The sequence below is a fragment of the Notechis scutatus genome, chromosome 1 (genome assembly GCF_049901735.1).
Source record: "Notechis scutatus isolate UNSWTSFEM ecotype Mainland chromosome 1, rNotScu1.2, whole genome shotgun sequence".
Lineage (NCBI taxonomy): Eukaryota > Metazoa > Chordata > Lepidosauria > Squamata > Elapidae > Notechis > Notechis scutatus.
Window position 1 is genome coordinate 228,893,387 of NC_142009.1, and position 23,295 is coordinate 228,916,681.

A 23,295-nucleotide genomic window follows, 5' to 3' on the forward strand; every position below is an offset into this window, starting at 1 on the left:
GTCGGACAACGGGTCCCAATTCACCTCGCTGGAATTCGGAAAAATTCCTAGCAGAAAAGGGCATACGACACGCCTTGACAGCGACGGCTCATCCGGCGGCCAACGGTAGGGTGGAACGGATGGTCCAATTCACAAAAAAACCATCCAAAAAATCGAGCACGGGATATACAGGAAAAAAAATAAACTGCTTCTAATACAACATATAACCCCTAACACGACAACAAACAAAAGCCCGGCAGAATTACTGATGGGGAGGAAACTAAGGTCCCCACTTGACAGACTGCACCCCACATACAACCCGGAAAACCCCGGACTCATCAAGCAAACACCGGGCATTTAAACTAGGCGATGCAGTCTACGCAAAAAACCTTATCGGAGACCCACTATGGGTACCGGCAACTATAACCCAAATAACAGGTCCCCATTCATACAGACTACAAACAATGGACGGACAAGCGTGGAAACGCCACATAGATCAGTTAAGATCTCGAATAAAAACACAACCGACACGCAAGCAAGCACAGACAACCCCATTAACACAAACCAAGGGGGAGGGAAAATACAGGGGACCAAGAAAGAATAGAACACAACCAACAATACTCACCAGATATCAGCCAACTCAAGCCGCACCAGGGAGAAGCAGCCAAGCCAGCTCGACCAGCCCGGAAAGACCAAGCGGGAGCAGCAAAAGTCGCAGCTCGACCAACCTGGGTAGACCGGGAGGGAGCTGCAGCAGCAGGCCCACACTCCAGACGATTCCATCAAATAGGCTGAGAGCAACAAAACCCCGACCGAACAGGCCGGGAGCCAGGAAACAACTGACCTGCGCAGGTCCAGTAGACAAGCACGGAGCCCGCCTACTTACGGGACTATGTTGCGTAGGAACGAACCAAGGGGGGGGTGTTCTGTACAAGGAATTAACATACTTGCAAACCTCGCGTATGCGATTGGCTAAAGCGCCGCGGCAATCGGATTGGTCGGGCAAGCCGCCCGGATTGGTCGTTAAGAATCTCCCGCTATTGGTTGAACCAAGAGCGGGAGATTCAACGATGTCATTGGTCGCGGGCCGCCGCTTGGAAATAAAAAGCCGGGTTTTTCCTTCCTTTCCCAAGCATGTACTGGAGCACAATAAAGAGCTGAACTTTGTCACTGACTCCGAGCTTCCTTCCTGCGCCGGACACGACAACTGACATCACTAGTACGTCTCTAACCTTATTTTTGCGACCTTAAGGTCTAGAAACATAGTTACTGGCAATGGTATAAAAGAGAAAATGCTCGAAATAAGGGCCTTGGGAGCTGCATTGAAAGCCAAATAAAACCGTTCACCGGCTTTTGGCTGGGTCTATAGGGTCATCCCTTTTGAAGGAACAACTGAAAGCATGAATGAGTTTGCCCTTAAAGCTACAGTATTTATAGCCAAGCCAGCAGGTGTAGCAAACCAGCCCTTCTCCAGCAGCTTCTTTTTCGAAGCAGCAGAAACCCCCCCAGGTACAAGAAGGCAAAGTGGGGCCCCCATTTCTGCCCAGCTTCTGCTCTTCTTTCCTCCCTGAGCTCAGGAGCAAGAGGCCTGGGGAGGGAGGATCTGGGCATCCAGTTCCCACTACCTGGCCCAGGCCAGGCACTTCTTGCAGCCACATTGCCGGCACGTGACAGGAAACCCAGCAGTTTATCCTCTCTTCCCAACTGATGCAGTAGCAGCCCCTTCAGGCTGAGATGGCCGAGATGCCTCTTCACTCCTGCTCTGGGCTCCTTGGACTCCACTTCTCCCTTGCCCTCCTTGCCTTCTGGTGCAGTAAGTGCTCTGAAAGGGGCCTGGACCTCTTTCCTTCATCAGAGCCCCATTTTCCTCCAGATTTCACCGTCCTCCCTTGTCCTAATTCTTTCAGAGTCTCCTGGGCTGCCCTCTAGCCTCCCCACCTGATTTTTGCCTTTTTTCTTTCTCCTTCTTCAGCCTTTGTGGGCAGTGGGTCTGCCCAGAATGTGATCCAGACTCCAAGCTTTGTCAGTGGCTCGACTGAGGAAAGTACCCATATTTCCTTCGAATGCTCTGTTGGAAAAGGCTATAATTTGTTTTGGTATCGCCAACTGCCTGGGAAGACAGAATTGGAAGTCCTTGGGTTTGTCTACAGTCACGCTAAAAAGCTTGAAGAGGTTGGAAATGATTTTAAGGGTCGGCTGAATGAAAGTATCACAGACAGTTCAGCTAAGCGGCATATGCGTTTGAATTTGTTTAAACTTCAGGCGAGTGACACAGGCTTGTATCTGTGTGCTGCGGTGTACACAGTGAAAGAGAAAGGAACAATGGCAGGTGCAAAACTGAGTATCAGGAACAAGTCTTCCCTCTACTCTTTTCTACTCATATCCATCTTTTACTGACATCCATGGGTAACCCTGTTCTACACCCTAGGGGGTCTCATATTTCAAACAGCCTTTGGCCAATTTATGCATTTCGAATGCCCAGAACTGCCATTTTTGCACTGGCTGTGGGGTGAGACTTTTGATCTAATAAACTGTGAGAACACAAGAACAGCCCTGCACAATGAGGGCAAGGATATTGTCCATGAGAGTACATAAGGTATGCATGTAGGCAGGAAACTGATGCACTAGGACAGGGGTCCCCAAACTTGGCAACTTTAAGACTTGTGGCAACTTTAAGACTATGCTATGCTGGCTGGAGAATCCTGGGAGTTGAAGTCCACAAGTCTTAAAGTTGCCAAGTTTGGAGACCTCTGCACTAGGATAAGGAACATCAAAATCAAACCTGGAAAAGGCAGCAACAAACCTTTTTATGGTGTCACCAAGTGGCTCAAGTAGTCCTTGACCTATGACTTAGCAACTGTTCAAACTTACTACCAACTCGAAAAAGGGGACTTTTGATTAGGATCCAAACTTCTGACAGTTGTCCTCTACCTGCCTTCTGGCACTCAGCAACATGGACACATTTATGGCCTCTTGCTGCAAACAGTGGTGACGTGAACATGTTTTATGGCACTTTTGCCAAGAACTAGTTTTTGGCAAAACTGCATGCCATAGCAACCCATGGATTCACTTAAAAGCCACCACATTTGCTTCATGTCCATCTCATTTGTTCAACGACGTGAGCAAAGATAATGTGAAGTCAGTCATGTGACCAACCAATTTACAAGCATTAAGACTTCTGACTGCGATGAGCAGGCTCCATTATGGTTGTAACCTGTCAGCATGGCTAAAAAAACAAGATAAAGTTGGATGCCAGATGATGGGACACCCTGTTTCCCAAATCCATTTTAGGAAATATAAATTATTTTTGCCATATACATTGATTTATATTTAAGTTAGAAGCATTCCCGTTTCCTGGGGCAGAACATTAACTTTCACATGGGGTTTCTGGGTGATGTAACCAGTTCAAAGCCACAAGGAAATCTGCTCACTAATAGTGCAGGCAGGGAAAGAGGGGTTTCTCTATTTTGTATAAATATATTTATCTAGGATGCAGAGTGTGAGAAAGATGATCCAAGAAAAACTAGAAATTTTTGAAGAGGAAATGAAGCATATTACAGTGAGTGCTTTAGAAATAAATCAATTTAATTGAACTGGCATAGCCAACTTAAATCAGATGATCACAATTACATGATGTATTATTCAGGTAATGAAAACATACAAGGAAATGGCATGTGAATGATATTCAAAAATCTAATAAGTATGTGCTTAGTTATAGCCCAGGAAACAATGCCATAATATCTATTATTATTAATGGGTGATAAATCTATTCAACATCTGTATTACGCAAGTATAGGCATCTGTTACAAATGCAGTGGAAAAAAGACACTGAGGAAAACGACAAGAGTTGCAATGTGAAGAAAGTATTTGAAACATTTTCATGGAGTATTTGGGGAATATAAATTATTTGTGAAGGTTGTTTAATGTGGAAGTATATCCTGGTGGTGATTTATGGTGATTATTTTGTGTGCTGATGTCAACAGACCCTCACAACCTCCAGACACTCATTGACAAAGAACCTTGTTGATATCAGCTGGTCAGCCCAGAGTGGAAATATATCATAAGCATACTGATGATATCCAGTCCTGTACTAACAATTTCCCTCTGTAGTATCATAAAGATGCTGGATAGGACTGTGGAGCTGTGAGGAATTCCACAAAACATGGTTCTCCTCCTTTCCCAACACTGGCTTGAACCACCCTGAAGGAAGGAGGTGAATCACTATAGCACAAACCCCAAATTCTCTACTCCCTAAACAACTCTGGAAGAATACCATGATCAACAGTATTAACAGCTGATAAGAGATCAAGAAGGGACAGGATAAATGCACCACTCCAGCTTGGTCCCACCAAACATAACATACAAGTCTATTTAATGCCACTTTGATATTGTATCCCAGTCTGAAACCTTATTGAAAAGAATTCAGATAATTCATTTCCTTTGGAGGAATTCATTTCCTCTGGAGTACAATTATTCAGTACCACTGAATCCAAGAATAGCTTATTGAGGAAGAGATGGATCATTGCCTTTTAAATACAGCAGAATCCCCCCACCCCACTCTCACAGAAGCATTTACCACTCTTTATCCTCCCACATGCCTTCTCCTGGGAGGCCTTACCCAACCAGAAACATGGATCCAATATGCAGGTGGCCATGCTCACAGACTCAAGGACCCTATCCACTTCCTCAGGACCAACAGGCTTGAACTCATTCCAGATAGCTATGCTAGAGCATGCCTCACTCAACTCTCTGGGATCTGTACATCCAGAATCTAGCTCAGAGAAGATCTGTGACTTTATCTGATTGATGCCTAGAACAGTCTTCACAGCAGGAATATAGATGTTCCTCCAGCCCATTCTTTCTGAGGAGTTACCAAGTCATCTTAAACAGGGCCACCAGATAATGCACATACAATAAGAACAGGAGACTCACTATGATTTGCCACTCTATCTTTACAAGGTAACTCTTAAGAAAGGCTCTTACCCATGGTCAATCAGATTTGCCTTCCAGCACTCTAGGCATTTTTTCATCTCTCAGAGTTATTCTAAAACCAAGGATTCGTGGATAGAAAGAGTCTACACAGGGACAAGTCAATTCAGGGTCATCACCATTCCCTCACTCCAACTGTGGCCAAGACTTTGATCAAACTATGCATCATAGCCATTAGGCAACTAGGCAAACCAATCAAATAAAGACACTGTGGGTGAAACAGATAAAATAAAATAGAAAACTAAGTAAACCCATCAAGGGCAAAAAGGTTTAAGACTGCATAAAATTACTGGGTGAAGAGGGAAAGAAGAGAAGCAAAGTTTTAATTCAGCTGACAAGCTCAAGTTATGGTTCCTCTTCTCGCTGTAGCAGAATTGTCTAAAAATACTAAGCATACATTTCTATACTTGTAAGTTCTACTTAATGCAATGAAAATTTCTCAACAGAAGTGTACAACATCATTGGGCAATAATGATCTGGAGAATAAGGAAACTTTCACAAAGATAAGCAAGCAGCCCTGTAATTCAAGCTCTCTTTATAATAGGTTTACCTAAGTACAGCAGTAGGCAAGTTTGTGGTGAAGGTTCAGAAATAAATCTGAGCCCCCCAAAAGGAGTTGCAACTGCATCCTTTACTAGCATGTATAGTGTGCCTCTGGGAATGATCAAAATCTTCATTTTCATTTTCCTCATAAGGGGAGAGTAACAGAATCATAGAATCAAAAGGAATAGCAATAGTAATAGCACTTAGATCTGTATACCACTTCACACTGCTTTACAGCCCTCTCTAAGCTGTTCACAAAATCAGCATATTGCCCCCAACAATTTGGGTCCTCATTTTACCCACCTCAGAAGTGTGGAATGCTGAGTCAACCTTGAGCCTGGTGAGATTCGAACTGCCAAATTTGCAGGCAGCCGGCAGTCAGCAGAAGTAGCCTACAGTACTGCACTCTAACCACTGTGCCACTATGGCTCATAGGAGGTCATCAACTCCAACCTCTTGCTCAGCATAGATCTAACAGCATCTCTGAAAGATGACTACCCAATCCCTACTTGAAGACCTCCAGCAAAACAGAATTCACTACTACATTTGGCAGCCTGTTCCACTGGCAGACAACTCGTATAATCAGGAAATTCCTTCTGATGTCTAGCTTGAACCTTCTTCCTAGTAATTTTAATCTATTGCTTCTCATTTTACTGTCTGAGGTTCTATTTGACTCTTTTTCAGATTCTGAAGAGTGCCATCATCTCTCACTTCAATTGTCTGTAGGTTTAAAAAACTCTCCTTAACAATGAAGATACTGAAGTCACAGATTGCTTCTGCCCTTTAGGATCAACCATCAACAGTAAAGGAACCAGCAGTCAAGAAATACACCACAGAGTAAAAACTATGAAGGCCTTGGAAAAAATATTCACATGCTGGGAGGTAGCTACATCTATAACAATCAAAATCATGCAAGCTGTGGTATTCCATGTTGTAGTATACTTGTTTTGCATACTTGTAATACTGCATTCCTATTGGACAGATACCATCGCCTAGCGTTTGGTAGATAACAACAGTTCTGATTGGCCGCCTAAGCGGCGGGAGTTTTAAATAAATGCCATTGGTTGCGAGCCACGAGCAGCCACTATAAAAGGGGCTGCCGCGGCTAGACTTTAGTTGAAGTTACTAACAGTTAAATAAAGAGCTGAACTCAACTCCGGTCTCGAGTCTACTTTGTTCCAGCGATAGAACACATGTGACAGTCTATGTAATCAAATGTTGGATTTTGAAGAAGCACGGTAGGAAGAGCATTGACACTTTTGAACTTTAGTGTTGGAAAAGATTTGTCATAAAACAAATAAACTTAGAGTTCGCACTCAAGGCACAAATGAACAGATTCAGATTACAGTATTTTAGACATATATGAAGACTTACCTCTCAAGTTTATAACGCAGGGAAGGTGGAAGAAAAGAGAAGAGGATGACTTTAGGAGCAAGGTAGAAGGACTCAGTTACAACACTGATAGGCGCACCCCTAGAAGACCAGATGGCCCATATTGGGGACAGATTATCCTGGAGAGGATCTACCTACACGGTCACTAAGAATCAACATTGTCTTAATGACTCATAATTAATCAATCAAAACAAATCCCAGATCTCTTAATTGTTCTTCATAAGGCTTGATTTCTAGATCTTTTCAGGCTTGGTAGCCTTCTTCTGAATTCACCATATCTGTCACTGTTGAAACATTGTAGCCAACAGCCTAACTGCCCACCAATCCCACAAAAGTTGCTTTATGCGCAGCCTTTCCCTGCTTGCACCTAACTATGGCATTAATATGTTCCAGAAACCTCTTTTTTCTGCCATGTCCTCGTGTTCATCTAATCTGCTGCACATGCCTAAAGTATTCCTTAATTGATCTGATTTAACAGGAGTGCCTTCCAGTTTCAACATCCAACAAGGTTCAGTAATTTTCCTGGTGGGTATTCTGATATATTTCACTGGCCAATTGGTGCTAAAGTCAGTTGACCCCCACTGGGTGACATCAACCCGTCATCCTATTGGCCACTTTAGGCTGGTTTGGGCACACTCTTTCCTACCACTCCCTGGTCACTGTTTTTGAGGGGCATTCAGCAGCTGATCAGCAGTGGCAATGGGGGACTGTAGAGACACATAGGGAGGGTGTTTTCCTTTTGTCACCCCTTGACCTCTTGAACTGCTTTGGAAAATGGGTTTAGCACTTTACCAGTCAAATGCCTCGTTCTTCTCAAAACTTCGTTTCCTATCTATTAATGTAGAGTACAGAAACATCCAGTGAGAAGCAATGCAATTCATACAAAATGTTATAAATACTGGTGCCAAGAAGTTCAATACTTTGAAACCTGAACCAATTGCTGAAAATAAGCACAGCTACGCAAGGGTCTCTGCAGATGGGAGTCAGCAGTGTCAAAGCAATCAAAGTGCTGCCCCCTTTGGATGGGCACTGCACACTTTGCAGACATGAAAAAGAGATTCAGCTGCAACCTCTCAATCTTATGCACCGTTTTGATGCTGTTCCCCTCCTCCCTGCTGCAGACATTCATTAGCTTTTTTTTTTTTTTTTTTTTTTGAGTCTTGGAGAGAAACAAATATCAGGACTTATCCTATATGCACTGAAATCTCTCCGACCCTCCAAATTCTTCTGAGAACTCAATGCCATCGCTTGTACATCTTCAACCTTAAAAACTAAGAAACACAGTTACTGACAATGGCAGAACAGAGACAATGCTCAAACTAAAGGCCTTGGGAGCTGCAGTCAAAGCCAAATGAAATCATTCAGTGGCTTTTGGCTGGGTACATAGAACCATCGCTTTTGAAGGAACAACTGAAAGTATGAATGACTTTGCCCTTAAAACTATTTATAGCCAAGCCAACAGGAACAGCAAACCAACCCCTCTCCAGCAGCTTCTTTTTTATAAGCAACAGAACCCCCTCCTCAAAGAAGGCAAATGGGGAGGGGGCACTTCTTTTCTGCCTGAACTCAGGAGCAAAGGCCTGAAGGGGGTCTGGGCATCCGGTTCCCACCGCCAGGCAGTTCTTGCAGCCACATTGCCGGCACGTGACAGGAAACCCAGCAGCTTATCCTCTCTTCCCAGCTGCTGCAGTAGCAGCCCCTTCAGGCTGAGATGGCCGAGATGCCTCTTCACTCCTGCTCTGGGCTCCTTGGACTCCACTTCTCCCATGCCCTCCTTGCCTTCTGGTGCAGTAAGTGCTCTGAAAGGGGCCTGGACCTCTTTCCTTCATCAGAGCCCCATTTTCCTCCAGATTTCACTGTCCTCCCTTGACCTAATTCCTCCATAATTTCCTGATTTTGCCTTTTTCTTTCTCCTTCTTCAGCCTTTGTGGGCAGCGGCTCTGCTGTGACAGTGACCCAGACTCCAAGCTTTGCCAGTGACTCGACAGGGCAAAATATTTCCTTCAGGTGCTCTGTGGATGAAGCAGGCTACAGATTGTATTGGTATCAACAATTGCCTGGGAAGACAGAACTGAAAGTCCTTGGGTACCTCTCCAGTTTGGACCGTGAACTTCAACAAAAACATGAGGATTTCCAGAATCGGCTGAAAGCAAAGTGGGAAGACCAAAATAGCAAGAAGATGCATTTGGATCTGTTACGTCTTCAGGCGAATGATACAGGCTTCTATCTCTGTGCTGCTGTGTACACGTTGAATGAGGTAGGAATTGAGGCTGGTACAAAACTGAGTATCAGAATAAGCTTTCCCACCTTTTCTTAACTTCTTCTGATGTCATCTCCATGAAGCTATCTGATTCAGACTGCTGAGGCCACTCTGGAAACCTCACCTCTACCCATCGTCTCCAATCATAGTCTCTCTGGATGAACAAGATTATCACTTCCAAGCTGGTTAGGGATAATGGTAGTTCTACTCCAAAGCATCCAGTAGGCATCTGGTTGGGAAGGATTCAAATACTGAGGACACCCAGACAGCCTAACACAAATTCATTTGCATTGTGCTAGAATTAGCTCAAAACCATTCTATAAAAATTCCATGGTATGAAATAATATAACATCAGTTCCCACATTATTCCAAGCAATAATGTATAGTTGGTTGTTGTTGTTGTTTTTACTTAGTGTATGGTGAATTCAGTCCCTATGGTTCTTATAAGTTAGCATATTAATGGTGGTTTTTCAATATATCATGATTAAATACACAAGACCTATGTTATATGTAAAACTGGTCACCAAATGCCTATTTTGTTCTTGAATATGATTGTGGGCAAAGACATTATATCTTCCACTAAAGAATCAGCCTTCATATGTCTGAGATTTGAGGTAAAGAAGGTTTGTATAAGCATGAATGAAGAAGAACAATGAATGAATGAAGAAGCATGTTTGTATTCTTGCATAATAGCTTGCATTTTCTGTGGAAACATAAAGTATTGGACTCAGCATCTCTTTCTCCCAGCTGCTTCCATGTAAGGCTTATTGTACTCCATCCACCAGTGAATAAGTCTGAAAGAGAGATTCAGCCATCCAGAAGAACTTTGTGACTGAGAATCTTCACATTGTCAGGTTGGACCTGGGAAAGTTGGTACTAAATTTAAGTAACTGGATGAAAAGAATATGCTGCTCCAAACTGGAGGGAAAATGGTACTATTGGAACCCAGTGAGCCTCTTTACGAAAGGAATTGAATAGCCAAGGTCCCACTGCTGAGAAAATTTGGTCATCCTTTGGCTTTCTGTTTGTCTCCAGGAAAGAAAATATTGAAGCAGGATAAATTAACATATTCAGAGGCATTCTTCAAAAATTTGGGTTTAAGGACTGAGAGGATGCTAAGAAAAATAACCTGCAGCTCAACTTCAACTTCTTCTTTGGATTAAGCCAATTATTTAAAGTACTGGAATTCAAATTACTCTTTGGAGGGATGGCTTCTCTTTTTTGAAATATATAAGTAGTCCTCGACTTACAATGGTTTGTTTAATGACCATTCAATGTTACAGTGGCACTGCAAAATGTGACTTATGACCATTTTTCACAGTTATGACCTTTGCAGCATTCTATGATCATGTGATCAAAATTCAGATCTTAGCAACTGGTTCATATTTATAACCATTGCTGTGGTTATAAATATGATGATGATCCAAGTGATCATCTTTTGCGACCTTCTGACAAGCAAAGTGAATGGGGAAGCCAAATTCACTTAACAAACAGGTTACTGTGATGATCCAGGGGGTGGCACAAAGGCAACATAGTCAGATAATCAGTAGGAGTCCCTTTATTAGCTCCAACTTTGCCCCCAATGTCCTGATTACCTTTTGGCTGGAGGAAAACTCTCCCAGGAACAGCCTTTGGCTGTAGAGAATCAAGTCCAAAACATGGTTAACAAAAACTGTAACTGTAAGTCCAATCAAGGCAAGATGTGGTAACTAGTCCAGCAGGGCAGGAGAAGGAATTCCAGATGTGAAGGAACGGCAGCAATTCAACACGGTTGGGAGGATGCCAGGAACGCAGATAACCAAAGTCAATACAAGATAAATTCATGTTTGTTCCCAACAGACGCCACACTCAGCATGCATCTCTTATAAAATCTCTTCCCAGGTGTGGCTAATGAAGAGAATCAGGGCCCTTTCCTCCCCCGTAAGTCATGCAACCCACATTGCTCTCTTCTCTGTTCCTCCCTACATGCCCTAGGATGAAGAGGGGGTGGGCCTGGGTCTTCCTTTGAACTCCCTCTCCCTTGTTCTACCTCTTCCCTGCTCTGCCCAGCCGGACTTTGCCCTTCCCCAGTTTCCTCCACAGCCAACCGAGCCACTTCCTGTTAGCTGTTCATCTTCCTCCTCAGATTCAGACTCCAACAGGGGCATGACAGGTTACTACCTTATGAACTGTAGTGATTCAGTTAACAACTGTGGCAAAAAAAGTCATAAAATGCCTACAGATTGAGGACTACCTGTATCTTTATTCTGACATGTATTGTGGCTTGGAAACTCAACAACTGGTAATTGAACAGCTGGTCCTCTGAGGGGTTGAGGATAATTCTGGGAATGACTGCAGTGACCAGCTCATGCCTGTCCCAGTAGGCTATTTCTATCCCTTTTCTCATCCTTTTTTCTTTTCTTTTTTGGCCATTGTGAAATTTTTAGTAACTGTTTGGTGGGGGTGGAGTTTAAAAGAGAGAAGGGTTTACACTCTAGAACTGGAACATGCAAGCAGAGACAAAGCCTCCTTCTCTTTTTAGCAAGATGGGGTCAGCTGGACAGCAAGCAATTAAAGTCATAAATGTTGCTCAGCGCAATTTAATGGTGAATCTGACAACGTCTGGAGAGAAGCCCATCAAGACTGAGGCTGTTATAAAAGGCAGCCTGAACATAGAGGGTGCTGCTGTTTACTGCCCTAGTTTAGTATGGCTTCCTTAAGAATAAATAGTCATGTCCAGGATTATTGCTCTACTCCAGGGGTGATTTCATTGAGGGCTACATCAGGGTTGTGTTTGACCTCAGGGGGTTGGGGTGGGCGTGGCCAGGGTGGGCATGGCCAGCTTAATGTCACTTGTGTTGGGAGTGCCTGTGGTGGCCCGAGCACTCTGCCAGTGAAAATGGACTCCCGAGCTCCGTTTTCGGCTGCGATGGCCTGCAACCCTCTGCCAGCAAAAACAGAGCTCCAAAGGGCGACCCGCGGCTCTCATGAGCTCTATTTTCTCTGGCAGAGGCACTGCCAGATGGTCCTTCACTGTTTCCAAGGCAGCCCCACGGGCCAGATATAAGCACCCCACAGGCCAGATCTGGCCCCTGGGCCTTGAATTTGACACCCTTGCTCTACTCTATCAAATGGGCTAGATCAGAGGTCTTCAAACTTGGCAACTTTAAGACTTGTGGACTCAACTCCCAGAATTCTCCAGCCAGATATTCTGGGAGTTGAAGTCCACAAGTCTTAAAGTTGCCAAGTTTAGGGAACCCTGGGCTAGATATTCAGAGACTGTTAAAAGTTGAAATTCAGAATGGTCTATGATAATTCACTGCAGCCAACTCATAATAACCAACTCGCCACGGCTAACTCGCCACAGGACAACTCACTGTGGAACAAAAGTTACACTAATATCAAAGAAATGGTAGAATAGAATAATTAAAGAAAGGATGCAAAAGGAGGAAGAGAATGAAATGTGAATGACCAAAATTAAAATATTTTTAATTTATTTTAAATAATTAACTTGAATTGTCCCATGGTGAGTTGTTTTGCAGCAAGTTGGTCATGGTGATTGGTCATGGGTGAGTTGGCCATGGTGAGTTGGCTGCGGCGAGTTGCCCCATTCCGAATTCAGCAATGTCTGCAGTCCAGAATCTACCTATCCAAAGCTTGCATGCTTATTTACACACATCCCTACCTAGGGGGAAGTCTCATTGTACTCACTGAAATATCTGAACAAACATGCTAAGAAAAATGAAACCTGCTCAGAATTAGTGATTTCCCTGATTGTTTTCCACGCACAATGGCATCACAAACAGGACCAGGAAATCTAATCAAGGAACTACATTGGGTGGTAAAGCACATAGTGGGGTCCATTGTTGCAGACAGGAAGTAGTAGTGGGCTCAGTAGACCCAAAGCTACCCCAGAGAGGGGAATAGAGCAGGGTGGTGTATCAAAGTTACTGGCCCAGCCTGGGATGAGCTGCCCTCATTGGTGTGATGTCTCTAATCTCAGAGTATTTCTAAGTGACTTTGAAGCATTCACTTAGCCGACTTTTGTGACTTTTGAATAGAACTGTTCCCATGTCAATAGAGAACTGGGAGGAAAGAGAGTTGAGAAAGAGCTGCTCTGAATGATCAGGAGTATTTGTGATGGTGGTGACAATGATGATTATAATTGCAAGGGCCTCATGAATGATGGGAGTGCCATGAGACGAAGGCTCTTTTTTCCCCTTTGCAACTTCAATGGGGGCCAGTATGCTTTCTCATTGCCCCACCTGAATCCCCACATTCCTCCCTGATCTCATGTACCTATCCTGATCTGTTTCTCAGCCCAGCACTGAACCAGCTGCAATCGTCACTTGGCATTCTGAATTAAAAGTAGTTTTTTCTGCACGGACCCTGTTACAACAGTAGTGTAACAATATTATAATCTATGTGGGAAGCAAGTAACTTAGGTGGCAGCATGCTTCTGAGTATGTGTAGTTATAGGTGTAGTTAGGTGTAGTTATAGCCCGGTAGAGTCCCAGCCCTTCCCTCTGTTCCTTGGACAGCATCACCACCCCATTTCCACTTCCACATAAGCAATATATGCCCCCTCCTGTCCATTTTTAAAATCAAATTGACTCAAATGGGAAGTTTGCTTTTAATGTTATACTTTGCTTTTAAACGAATAACTCATTAAATTGGGGAAATATTTCTATATTAAAAAGATTGCAATGATGAAGGTATATTTTCTGATACTCCATAAGGAAAAGGGACGATTTCTTAAAATGTAAGAAAATATGTTCAAATTTAATCAGCCTGCCACTCATTGCCAGAAGGAAAGGCTATTTTGAAATATTTTCTTTCTCAAGTTTAGCAAAACAGAATCATATTTCTTATTATAGCAACCTCACAAAATGACTCCAAAAATGAACACGCTCAACTTCCAGCATAGTTAGAGAAACGCTTGCTTTAAAAGATGTACTGACACTTTTATTTCAGACCAGCAACCAAAATAGATGCTGAGTTTAGACATACTAAATCACACTTGGTTCAAATCATAGTTTATTCAGTAACCATAGAAACTTAGTCCATACAAAACACTAAACCAGAGATGGTTGGCAGGGCCAATCTGAACAGATGGGAACAATCGGCTCAAGGGTCACAGGCTGTCCATTCTTCTGCATTGCCATTTGGAGACCCAGTGAAGAAGTCACTTAAAGCCTAGCCAAGCCCCAGCAAACAACATCATAATTTGGCAACGATGAACCCAATCTAGCGCCAATTGCTTGCATTCCTACTGAAAACATGAAGTCTCACCTGGAGATGGCAAACACCTGTTAACCTGCCAGGAAAACCCACTTTTAAGTTTCCTCTTCATCAACGTGCTACAGTGAAGGCAGTAGCACATCTGCATTGCCTGTACAGCCTTGGATCTCTCAGGAATCTTCCTGATGTAGTCGAGGATAGGTTTAATTGGCAATTAAAGCTTTGACAGATTAATCACATTAGTGCCCTGTTCCAGCTGAGGTTAGTCATAACAAATGATTTTCTTCCATTGGTTTAATGGGATGTGCAGCTGAATTCGCTCTGCTTACCTGGCAATGAATCTCACTTGTATCAGAGGGGCTCATTTTCATGGCATTCTGGAGTTCACAATCCAGCAGACGTATGGAAATTTTTTGGTTTTGTTTTAAATTTATTTTGTAATTTAAAAAAGCACAAGAAAAGAATAGCAGACATCCAACAATCATGCTCTCTGGGGCCACTGAGCTGGTTAACATCAAGGACATTACCTTGATTTTAGATGGCAAGAACCATTTAATAATCAAATCTGCTCTTACGCCATTCAACCTTAATGGAAAGATGAAACTGTACCCATGTTTAACTGTTGCTCCTTCAGTCGCTCTCTCCACAAACTCATTCAGACAGTGACTCATGCCCTTCTAACCACACAATTAGACTACTGCAATAGCCTCCTTTCTGAAGCCTCCTTTCATATGAGGTAGAAATTGCTGTTGGTACAAAATGCAGCAGTTGGGTTACTTGCAGGGACAGCTGGCTTAGCAGTACAACTACAATATACAGTGGCGCAGTGGTTAGAGTGCAGTACTGCAGGCTGCTTCTGCTGGCTGCTAGCTGCCTGAAATTTGACAGTTCGAATCCCACCAGGCTCAAGGTTGACTCAGGCTTCCATCCTTCCGAGGTGGGTAAAATGAGGATCCAGACTGTTGGGAGCAATAGGCTGACTCTGTAAACCACTTAGAGAGGGCTGTAAAGCACTGTGAAGCGGTATATAAGTGCTATTGCTATGCTACTGCAAGTACTGTACAGTATTGGTAGTCAAAAGGTTCCTCTTAAAACTATAAAGTCCTACGTGTCTTGTCTCCCACTGACTTTCAGAACTGTCCTCAATCGGAATTGGCTGCCCTATATATTTATTTCAAATGGCTGAGGGAATGGGGGGACTAGAGGAAGATGTTCTCATTGGTGACCAAAATATAATGGAATAGCTTAGCTTTTCAGGTCTGTTGGGTACTCACCCTGGCTCTTAAGAATGGTCCTGTGCAGTAAAGCAATTTAGGCACTAAGTGGTGAGATTTGGCCATCTCTTTTCATTTTGCTATATTATTTTGATGGATAGAATTGGACTCTAGTTGGAAGTTAATCAGATGATAAGGATCTGAATTAATGAAAGTATAGGAGTATGGTGGCATTTTAAATGTTTAGTGTACTTTATTCATGCAAACCTCCTGGAGCCTTTATCAGGATACACATTCTCTAATAAATCAAGGGATGATGAAAGCTCGGCATCTCTAAATGATCATCAGTGATGCTCTCATGGTAAACACATCCATCTCTTTCTGGAGGAATAAGAGGCTGGGTCTAGAGATCCTGGCTTTTCAATATTAGCAGTAACAATATCATAGGAATGTGACAATATAAGAAAGAAATAACATTTGATAGACCTGCCAATGCAAAAATCCAGATGACCACTAGATTGTAATAAAAAGATAAAGAAACCTCAGGTCATTCCAGATTTTTCCAGCCTGGATATGCTTACTCTAAACATTTGACAGCTCAAACTCTGGTGAAATCTTCTAAATTATGAACAGGAGGTTTCAGGTTACATATCCAACAAGAAAGAGCAAAGTGAAATTAATGATCATAAATACAAGTGTGGGGTTGAGCTCAAGGTGATGGTCAGGAATGGAAGAATCGGATCAATCAGATCATGCTTTTTGAAGAGGCAACTGGGATTTCTGTTTTTTCTTTGAAATGTCTTCAAAGAAAAACCAGAAAGTCCAGTTGCCTCTTGAAAAAGCACCTTTGGGATAACCATGAGCTGGATGACCGAGAATCTCCATACACGTCTCCTGCTTCTAGTCTCCTGCTTAGGGAAGGGGGTTGGACTAGATTAGACCTCCAAAGGCCCCTTCCAAGTCTGTTATTCTGTATTGTATGTTCTGTTTTCTATTCTGCCTTCAGGCCTGGAAGTTCACTAGATAAATTTGGGCTAGCCAATCTCTCTTGGTCCATGTTGTTGGGAAAATGGGAGGAAGGGGGCACTATGAATATGAGCTGAAGGAAAGGTAGGATATAAATCTAACAAGCAAATTAAGCTCAGGTTGGATGCAACCTTCATCTGGCAGAGGGCTGCACTTGAAGTAGCCCTGCATTTGAATTTACTCCGGTAAATGGGCAGGCCAGGATATCAAGAAAATTGGATTAAAGGTAACTGAAATATAAATGAAATTAAATACACAAATGTCAGCCATTCCATGAATTGAATAGTTTTCTCCCTCTGTTACGTTAAAATAACCTGGCAGCAATTTTTCGAAGGACTCTTCAGACTGCATGTAATCTGTGGCTGTACATTATTCATTGTATGGGTTCACTATATTCTAAAAACCTATGTTTTACAAAGTAGAATGTAAAACAGACATATGTGTCACGATATCACACTGTTCTCATATGCTATGCAGACACAGATCATTGTCTTGCAATTGGCTCTAAGATGATGAGAAAATGAACTTACAACCAACCTACGATCGGGAGCCAGTTAAAGAAGGCTATCTCAACCAGGCACACCCAATGTGTGGCAGACCACAACTCTCATCAACCTCAGCCTGGAAGGGAGTGATGGGTTTTGGGATCCTCCTTCCTCCTTTAGTGGAAAGAGGGTTGTGGTAGAATGCTTTAAACTGACCTTCCAAATAGGGCTAGTTAACAGATAATCAGAGTTGGAAGGGACCTTATAGGTCATCTAGTCTAACCCTTCCCCCCCCGCCCAAGCGGGAGACCCTACACCATTTGGGAAAGATCAGATTAAAGCATTCTACCGCCATTCCCTTTCCACACTTTAGAATCATAGAATTGCACTGCAACAAAACACAGTTCTGTTGTTTCTAAATCCCGCCAAACATTCCTGTATCCTCTGCAAAAAAAAAAAAATGTGTTCTTGGTCCATAGTGCCAAAGTCACAAAACTCAACTAACTTGTTGCCCTCTCCTCATTGTTTGGAGTTCTGCAGCCACTTAGCTGTAGGCATGTTAGAGCAGCAGACAAAAGTGCTGCAATGGTTTTCAGCTGTGGAAATAATTTAGAAACTTTCTAAATCCCACCTGCAATTGGCAGCATGCAAGGAAATCTCGACTGGAGCCCACCAGACCTGACCTAAAAAAAAATCAACACAATTAGAAAATGGCAGCAAGAAAAATGAACTGGCAAGTAACCTTTTTAGTTTTAAACCACAAATTTCAACTCAGTACTGTATATTTAACTCAGCCATTCTGATTTATAATAAACCATAATTCAACAGCCATATCTATCTATCATCTATCTCTATCTAATGTATCTATCTTTATTTATCTATATATCTATATCCATGTCATCTATATCTATATCCATGTCATATCTATCTATGTATCTATCTTTCTATCTATCTATCTTCTATCATCTATCTATCTCTATCTAATGTATCTCTCTATCTCTACCTATCTCTCTATCTATCTATATCTATATCCATGTCATCTATGTATCTATGTCATCTATATCTATCTATCTATCTATCTATCTATCTATCTATCTATCTATCTATCTATCTATCTATTGCTCGCTCTAAGAGTAAAGGCAGAACAATAAGCAATGGATGGAAACTAATCAAAGAGGGAACCTATCTAGAAATAAGGAGAAATCCCCCAATCGTGAGAACACTTAATCAGTGGAACAGCCTGCCTTCAGAAATTGTGGTGCTCCACCACTATAAGTTTTTAAGAAGAGATTGGACAATCAATTGTCTGAAATGATACAGGGTCTCCTGCTTCAGCGGGGGGTTGGAAGGCCTCCAAGATCCCTTCCAACTTTGTTATTCTGTTAAACCTCCAGCAAAGGCTCATGGCCTGCCACTCAAGTTTCACTTTTCAAAGAGCAAAGAAGAGGAAATATGTCTTTTGCTTAAAGTAGCGAATAGAAAAAAAGTAGCGGATAGAAAAAAAAACTATCCTTCATTTTTTCCTTACCAGTTCTCATTTAATTTGATGAGAGGGTGATGAGGGATTTTGAAAACATTCTCAAGAATGGAATGTAGCATCCCTCCATTTATTTGGTCAGATGCAGACAAGGGCAAAGAAGACATGGGCTCTCTTTGATTGTTGGCTCTCTCACCTGATCTGCATTCTCCTTGGCTTTCCATCTTCTCCCAAAGGAAGACTTTATAAATCAACTCCTTCTACTGTTTGTTTGCTTCTTTGTTTTTAATAGTCCTACTTTCCACTCCTGAAACCATGAAGGAGGAGTCCTACACCCTTGAGAAATTGTTAGAGAATTCATCTTTCTTTGAGGGGAAAAATGAAGACATTTTCTACCTAATACAGTTGCCAACAAAATACTTTGGTTTAAAAAGTAGCATTACAGTCTGTTCTATTTTGAACTTTAATATGAGTCAGAGTGGAGAGAGGTCCAAACCTTTCCCTGATATTGCTTATAAATAATTTACCCATAGAAGCTTCAAGATAGAAATTCTCCTTTATTTTTTCTGCCTCTTTCATTCCACTTTTCTTTCCAAAAAAGATGGAAACCCCTCTGTTTCTTTAAATTGTTTTTTTAACTCAGATTGAAAGTGACAATCTTCAGACTTTGTGAATTCCAGCTCACCAAAATATGAATAAACTATTCAAAATCTGAAGATGAATTTTCAGGAATGCAAGCCTAGCATTACTGATTTAAGATTTTCAATAGCACACTGTGCTGTATGCAGGGGACTGGGGTTTAAAGAAGTAGAAAATTCAGAGTGCACACAATTTGATGTGCGAGCATATATGGATCGCCTCGGCTTTTAAACAGTCATGGCAGGAAATTTGATAAGGGTTCTGTAGTTTACTGGTAGATATGGAGAGAATATTAAACTATCCAAGGTGGTAAAAAAACTAAAGGTGATTATGAAGAACTCAAAATAAATTTAAACTGAATGAATGATCAGCCAAATGATAAATGAGATACAATTTAGATAAATATAAAATTACACATATTTGAGCAATACCCTCCCTCTTCAAATGTACTTTCATGGGGTCTGAGCTGTCTATTGCTAACAAGAAGAAAGATCTTGAGGTCATAATATTAGCTCAAAAAAGATATTGACTCAGTATGGCAGTTCTGAGAAAAGCTAAGGATTGTTGGAAAAGGGACAGAAAATAAATGCTAACACTGTATTGCCCTTAAACAAATCTGCATCTGGAACAATGTGTCTACTTCTACTTGCTCTCCTTGAAAAGATAGATAGATAGATAGATAGATAGATAGATAGATAGATAGATAGATAGATAGATGATAGATAGATAGATAGATAGATAGATAGAGAGAGAGAGAGAGAGAGAGAGAGATGAGAGATAGATATAGATATAGATATAGATATAGATATAGATATAGATATAGATATAGATATAGATATATAATAGAGCTGGAAGAAGGCGAGAATGAGATCTACCGCCTAGCCAAAAGCAGACACAGGAAGACCCTGGACATTGACCAGTTTCATGGGATCAACGACAAAAGGGAAATTTGATCGTCAACCCCAGAGGCAGCTGCCGAGAGGTGGCGGCAATATTGAAGATCTCCACCGAGGAGTTCCACACCCACGAACCCGCGAGGTGACCCGTCGAAGGCCCAGTCTCAGGCATTCACGCCAGCGAGGTCACCGACGCCATCAAGGCCATGAAAAATGGTAAGGCAACAGGACCAGACGACATCCCTGCCGACTTCTGGAAAAAGGCACTACCGGGCTCGGCATTGTGGCTGTGCGAGCTGTTCAACAACATCGTCTCCACGGGAATAGTGCCACCGACTGGTACCGCAGCACCACTGTTCCGATCTGGAAGGGAAAGGGCAGCCCAGCAGACTGCTCCAACTACAGACCGGTCAGGTTACTGTCACACACTATGAAGATCTTGACGCGTCCTCGATAAGCGCATTCGGGACATCGTCGACATCAGCGTCAACCAGGCGGATTCATCAAGAACTGCGGCACCACCGATGCCATCTTCGGTGTGCAGATGCTGATGGAGGCTCACAGAGAGAAAATCCCACTCCACACGCCTTCTTGGACTTGGAAAAGGCCTTCGACTGAGTCCCTTACGCGATCTCATCTGGTACGCACTGCGTGATCATGGCGTGCCCGAGCTACTCGTACAATGGGTCCAACTCCTATACAGATGTCACAAAAGCCGTGTAAGCGGCAGCTGGGATATCAGAGGAGTTCAATATCACCGTCGGCGTACACCAGGGCTCTGCTCTCTCACCACTGCTGTTCATTCTGGTGATGGACACATTACACCACGACCTGCACGCCCGCCCCATGGACTGCTCTACGCCCGATGATGTGTTCCTGGCCAACCTGCGCAAGGCTGAACTCGAGCACCTAGTCCAACAGTGGCACGACCGCCTCGAGCAGTTTGGGCTCGGTTGAACCTAAAGAAGTCCGAATACCTGACCACTGACAAGCGAAGCGACAGGCTCCATCCACATGAACGGGCAGGAGCTACCGCGTGCCTCCACCTTCAAGTACCTGGGAACTACTCTTGGGGAAGAAGGCCTACTACAAACTGAGGTGGCAGCCAGGATCAGCGCAGCGTGGGGCAAATGGAAGTCCGTCACGGGCGTCCTCTGTGATGGAAGAAGTGCTGAAGAGGAAAGCCAAAATTGTCAAATGACTCAAATTGTCTTTACTACAGTACTACAGTACAAAACTACAAGATGAGGCATCATTCATCTGACTGGAAAGAGATTTAAAACAGGCCAAAGAAGCAGAGAAAAAACTTTATTGAACAATTAATCTGGGGAATCCATTACTGTAAGATATAATGAAGGCCACCCAGCTTGAGAAGACTTTATAGTATTTCTCAGTTGGCACAGCATGTTTTCATCTGACAGTTTCAAGTGGGCAATGATAAGAGAGAAGTACATCTCTGTTTCTTGCTGGTGAAAACCCTTTGTCCATGTGGCTACAGATCAGGTAAAGTAATTGAAATCAAAGCATCAGAACCATTGAAAATTAGCCTTTGCCAATTTAATACCTTCCTTCCTTCAACTCCCTGGGAGTTGAAGTCCACAAGTCTTAAAGTTGCCAAAGTTGGAGACCCCTGGTTTGGAGGATTCTGTCTTTCAAAGGCATTTGTAGTCATTCTGGCTGAGGAAGGTGAGATTGATACATCTAGAAGGTACCAGACTGAGAACAGCTTATCTAAACTGAACTTTATATCTGAACACTCTTTATATCAGAATGGGCAACTGGACACCCATCAAATTCGATGGAATACTATTCCCCAGTCTCGCTCTTGTTGGCCAAGCTAGGTGGGCTGATGGGAATTTGAGGGTAAAGGGTTTCTTCATCCTGCTTTGAGTAATTCCTTAAGAAGAGTTGATTTGGAGGGGGGGAAATCCCAGGAAATATAAATGGTACAAAACGAACTCAAGTTGTTATTACCAGATTTACTATAGCAGAACACTGTAAAATACATCTTTCTTTAAATAAATGATATTAGCAAGTGTGAGATGGGCTGAAATAGAATGGGCTGAAAAATTAACACAGCAGCATAGTCTCTTGAAGGATTCTTTAATTAAAGGTTCATCTTATTCCTATTTGATCTCCGTTTTTCTTTGTTCCAGTCGAATGAAAAGTGAGAAAGAAATTATGTACTGTGATTGCTAATTTGTTTTTAGTAAAATCAATAAAGTAATTCCTACTTGATTAACTTGATCCACTTCAGTGTTTTTCTGGGTACAAATATTGAATATGAATGTTGAAAATTATGTATCTTTTAAAAAAAGTATAAATATATTTATATACACATAAACCATTATTTTGCTTTTTGCCTTTGTATAATTCTGCTTATGTTTTTTAATTCTTATGTCTTGTTGAGCACTTCTTTAAATAACTTAAGAAGTCATCTTCCAAACTTTTCCTCTGCCATTTAAACAAAGATCAGAGAAAAAATCATGAGGATGACGGCAATTCACTGATGGAATGGTTTTTCAAGACACATTCACCTGTTGTAGTTGGAACCAAGCAAAAATATATCCAATCTCTCAGACTTTTCAGAATCATTAAGGATCAACATTCTACTAGAGGTTTTTTTTTTTTTATTCTACCAGCTGAAAGGACTGCTGCTATTTCCGTTTGCTACATTAGCTTGTATTTTTCTTGTTTTATTGTTGCTGACTCTTACTACATTGTTCACCATTCTGGGAACGGCAATCTATATTGAAGAAATGTTAGTTAATGTATCTTTTCTGGATATAATAAATAATTATTTTTGATTTTTGGGAAAATGACAAGCTTGGTTAGTTCCTTGTTTCTACCAAACTGCATTATGAAGAAAACTACAAATAAGTATGCATATCAAATATTTTGCCAGGAGTTCTCCTATTCTGCATATGTGCCCATGTCAGAGATTGAGAGAAAGATAGAGCAAAGATTTTTCAAATAAGAGCAACCATTTTCCTTTCTAATGGCAGCCCACTCAGGGTCAAGATGACTTTATTTATTTATTTCAATTTATATAGCCATCCATCTCACTTCTGCGACTCTGGGTGGCTCAAGAATATAGACCTGGTCCAGTTCCATCTGGGATTCTATCCTCTTTCTGGGTCACACAGCATAATCAATGTCTGGGTGTATGAAGTGG

The 23,295-nt window shown here is 42.2% G+C and overlaps 1 protein-coding gene across 2 annotated transcripts in view; it reads left to right on the forward strand.

Annotated features, from left to right (window-relative positions):
* The first annotated feature begins 1,674 nt into the window (after positions 1 to 1,674).
* Positions 1,675 to 23,295, forward strand: part of LOC113422674 (T cell receptor beta chain MC.7.G5-like) — a 41,904-nt gene continuing 20,283 nt past the window's right edge. For both annotated transcript variants that reach the window (XM_087950496.1, XM_087950497.1), the window contains exons 1-2: positions 1,675 to 1,792; positions 1,952 to 2,283. In XM_087950496.1, the coding sequence (XP_087806622.1) occupies positions 1,714 to 1,792; positions 1,952 to 2,283 (411 nt within the window). In that variant the 5' untranslated portion in view covers positions 1,675 to 1,713. The remainder of the gene's footprint in view (positions 1,793 to 1,951; positions 2,284 to 23,295) is intronic.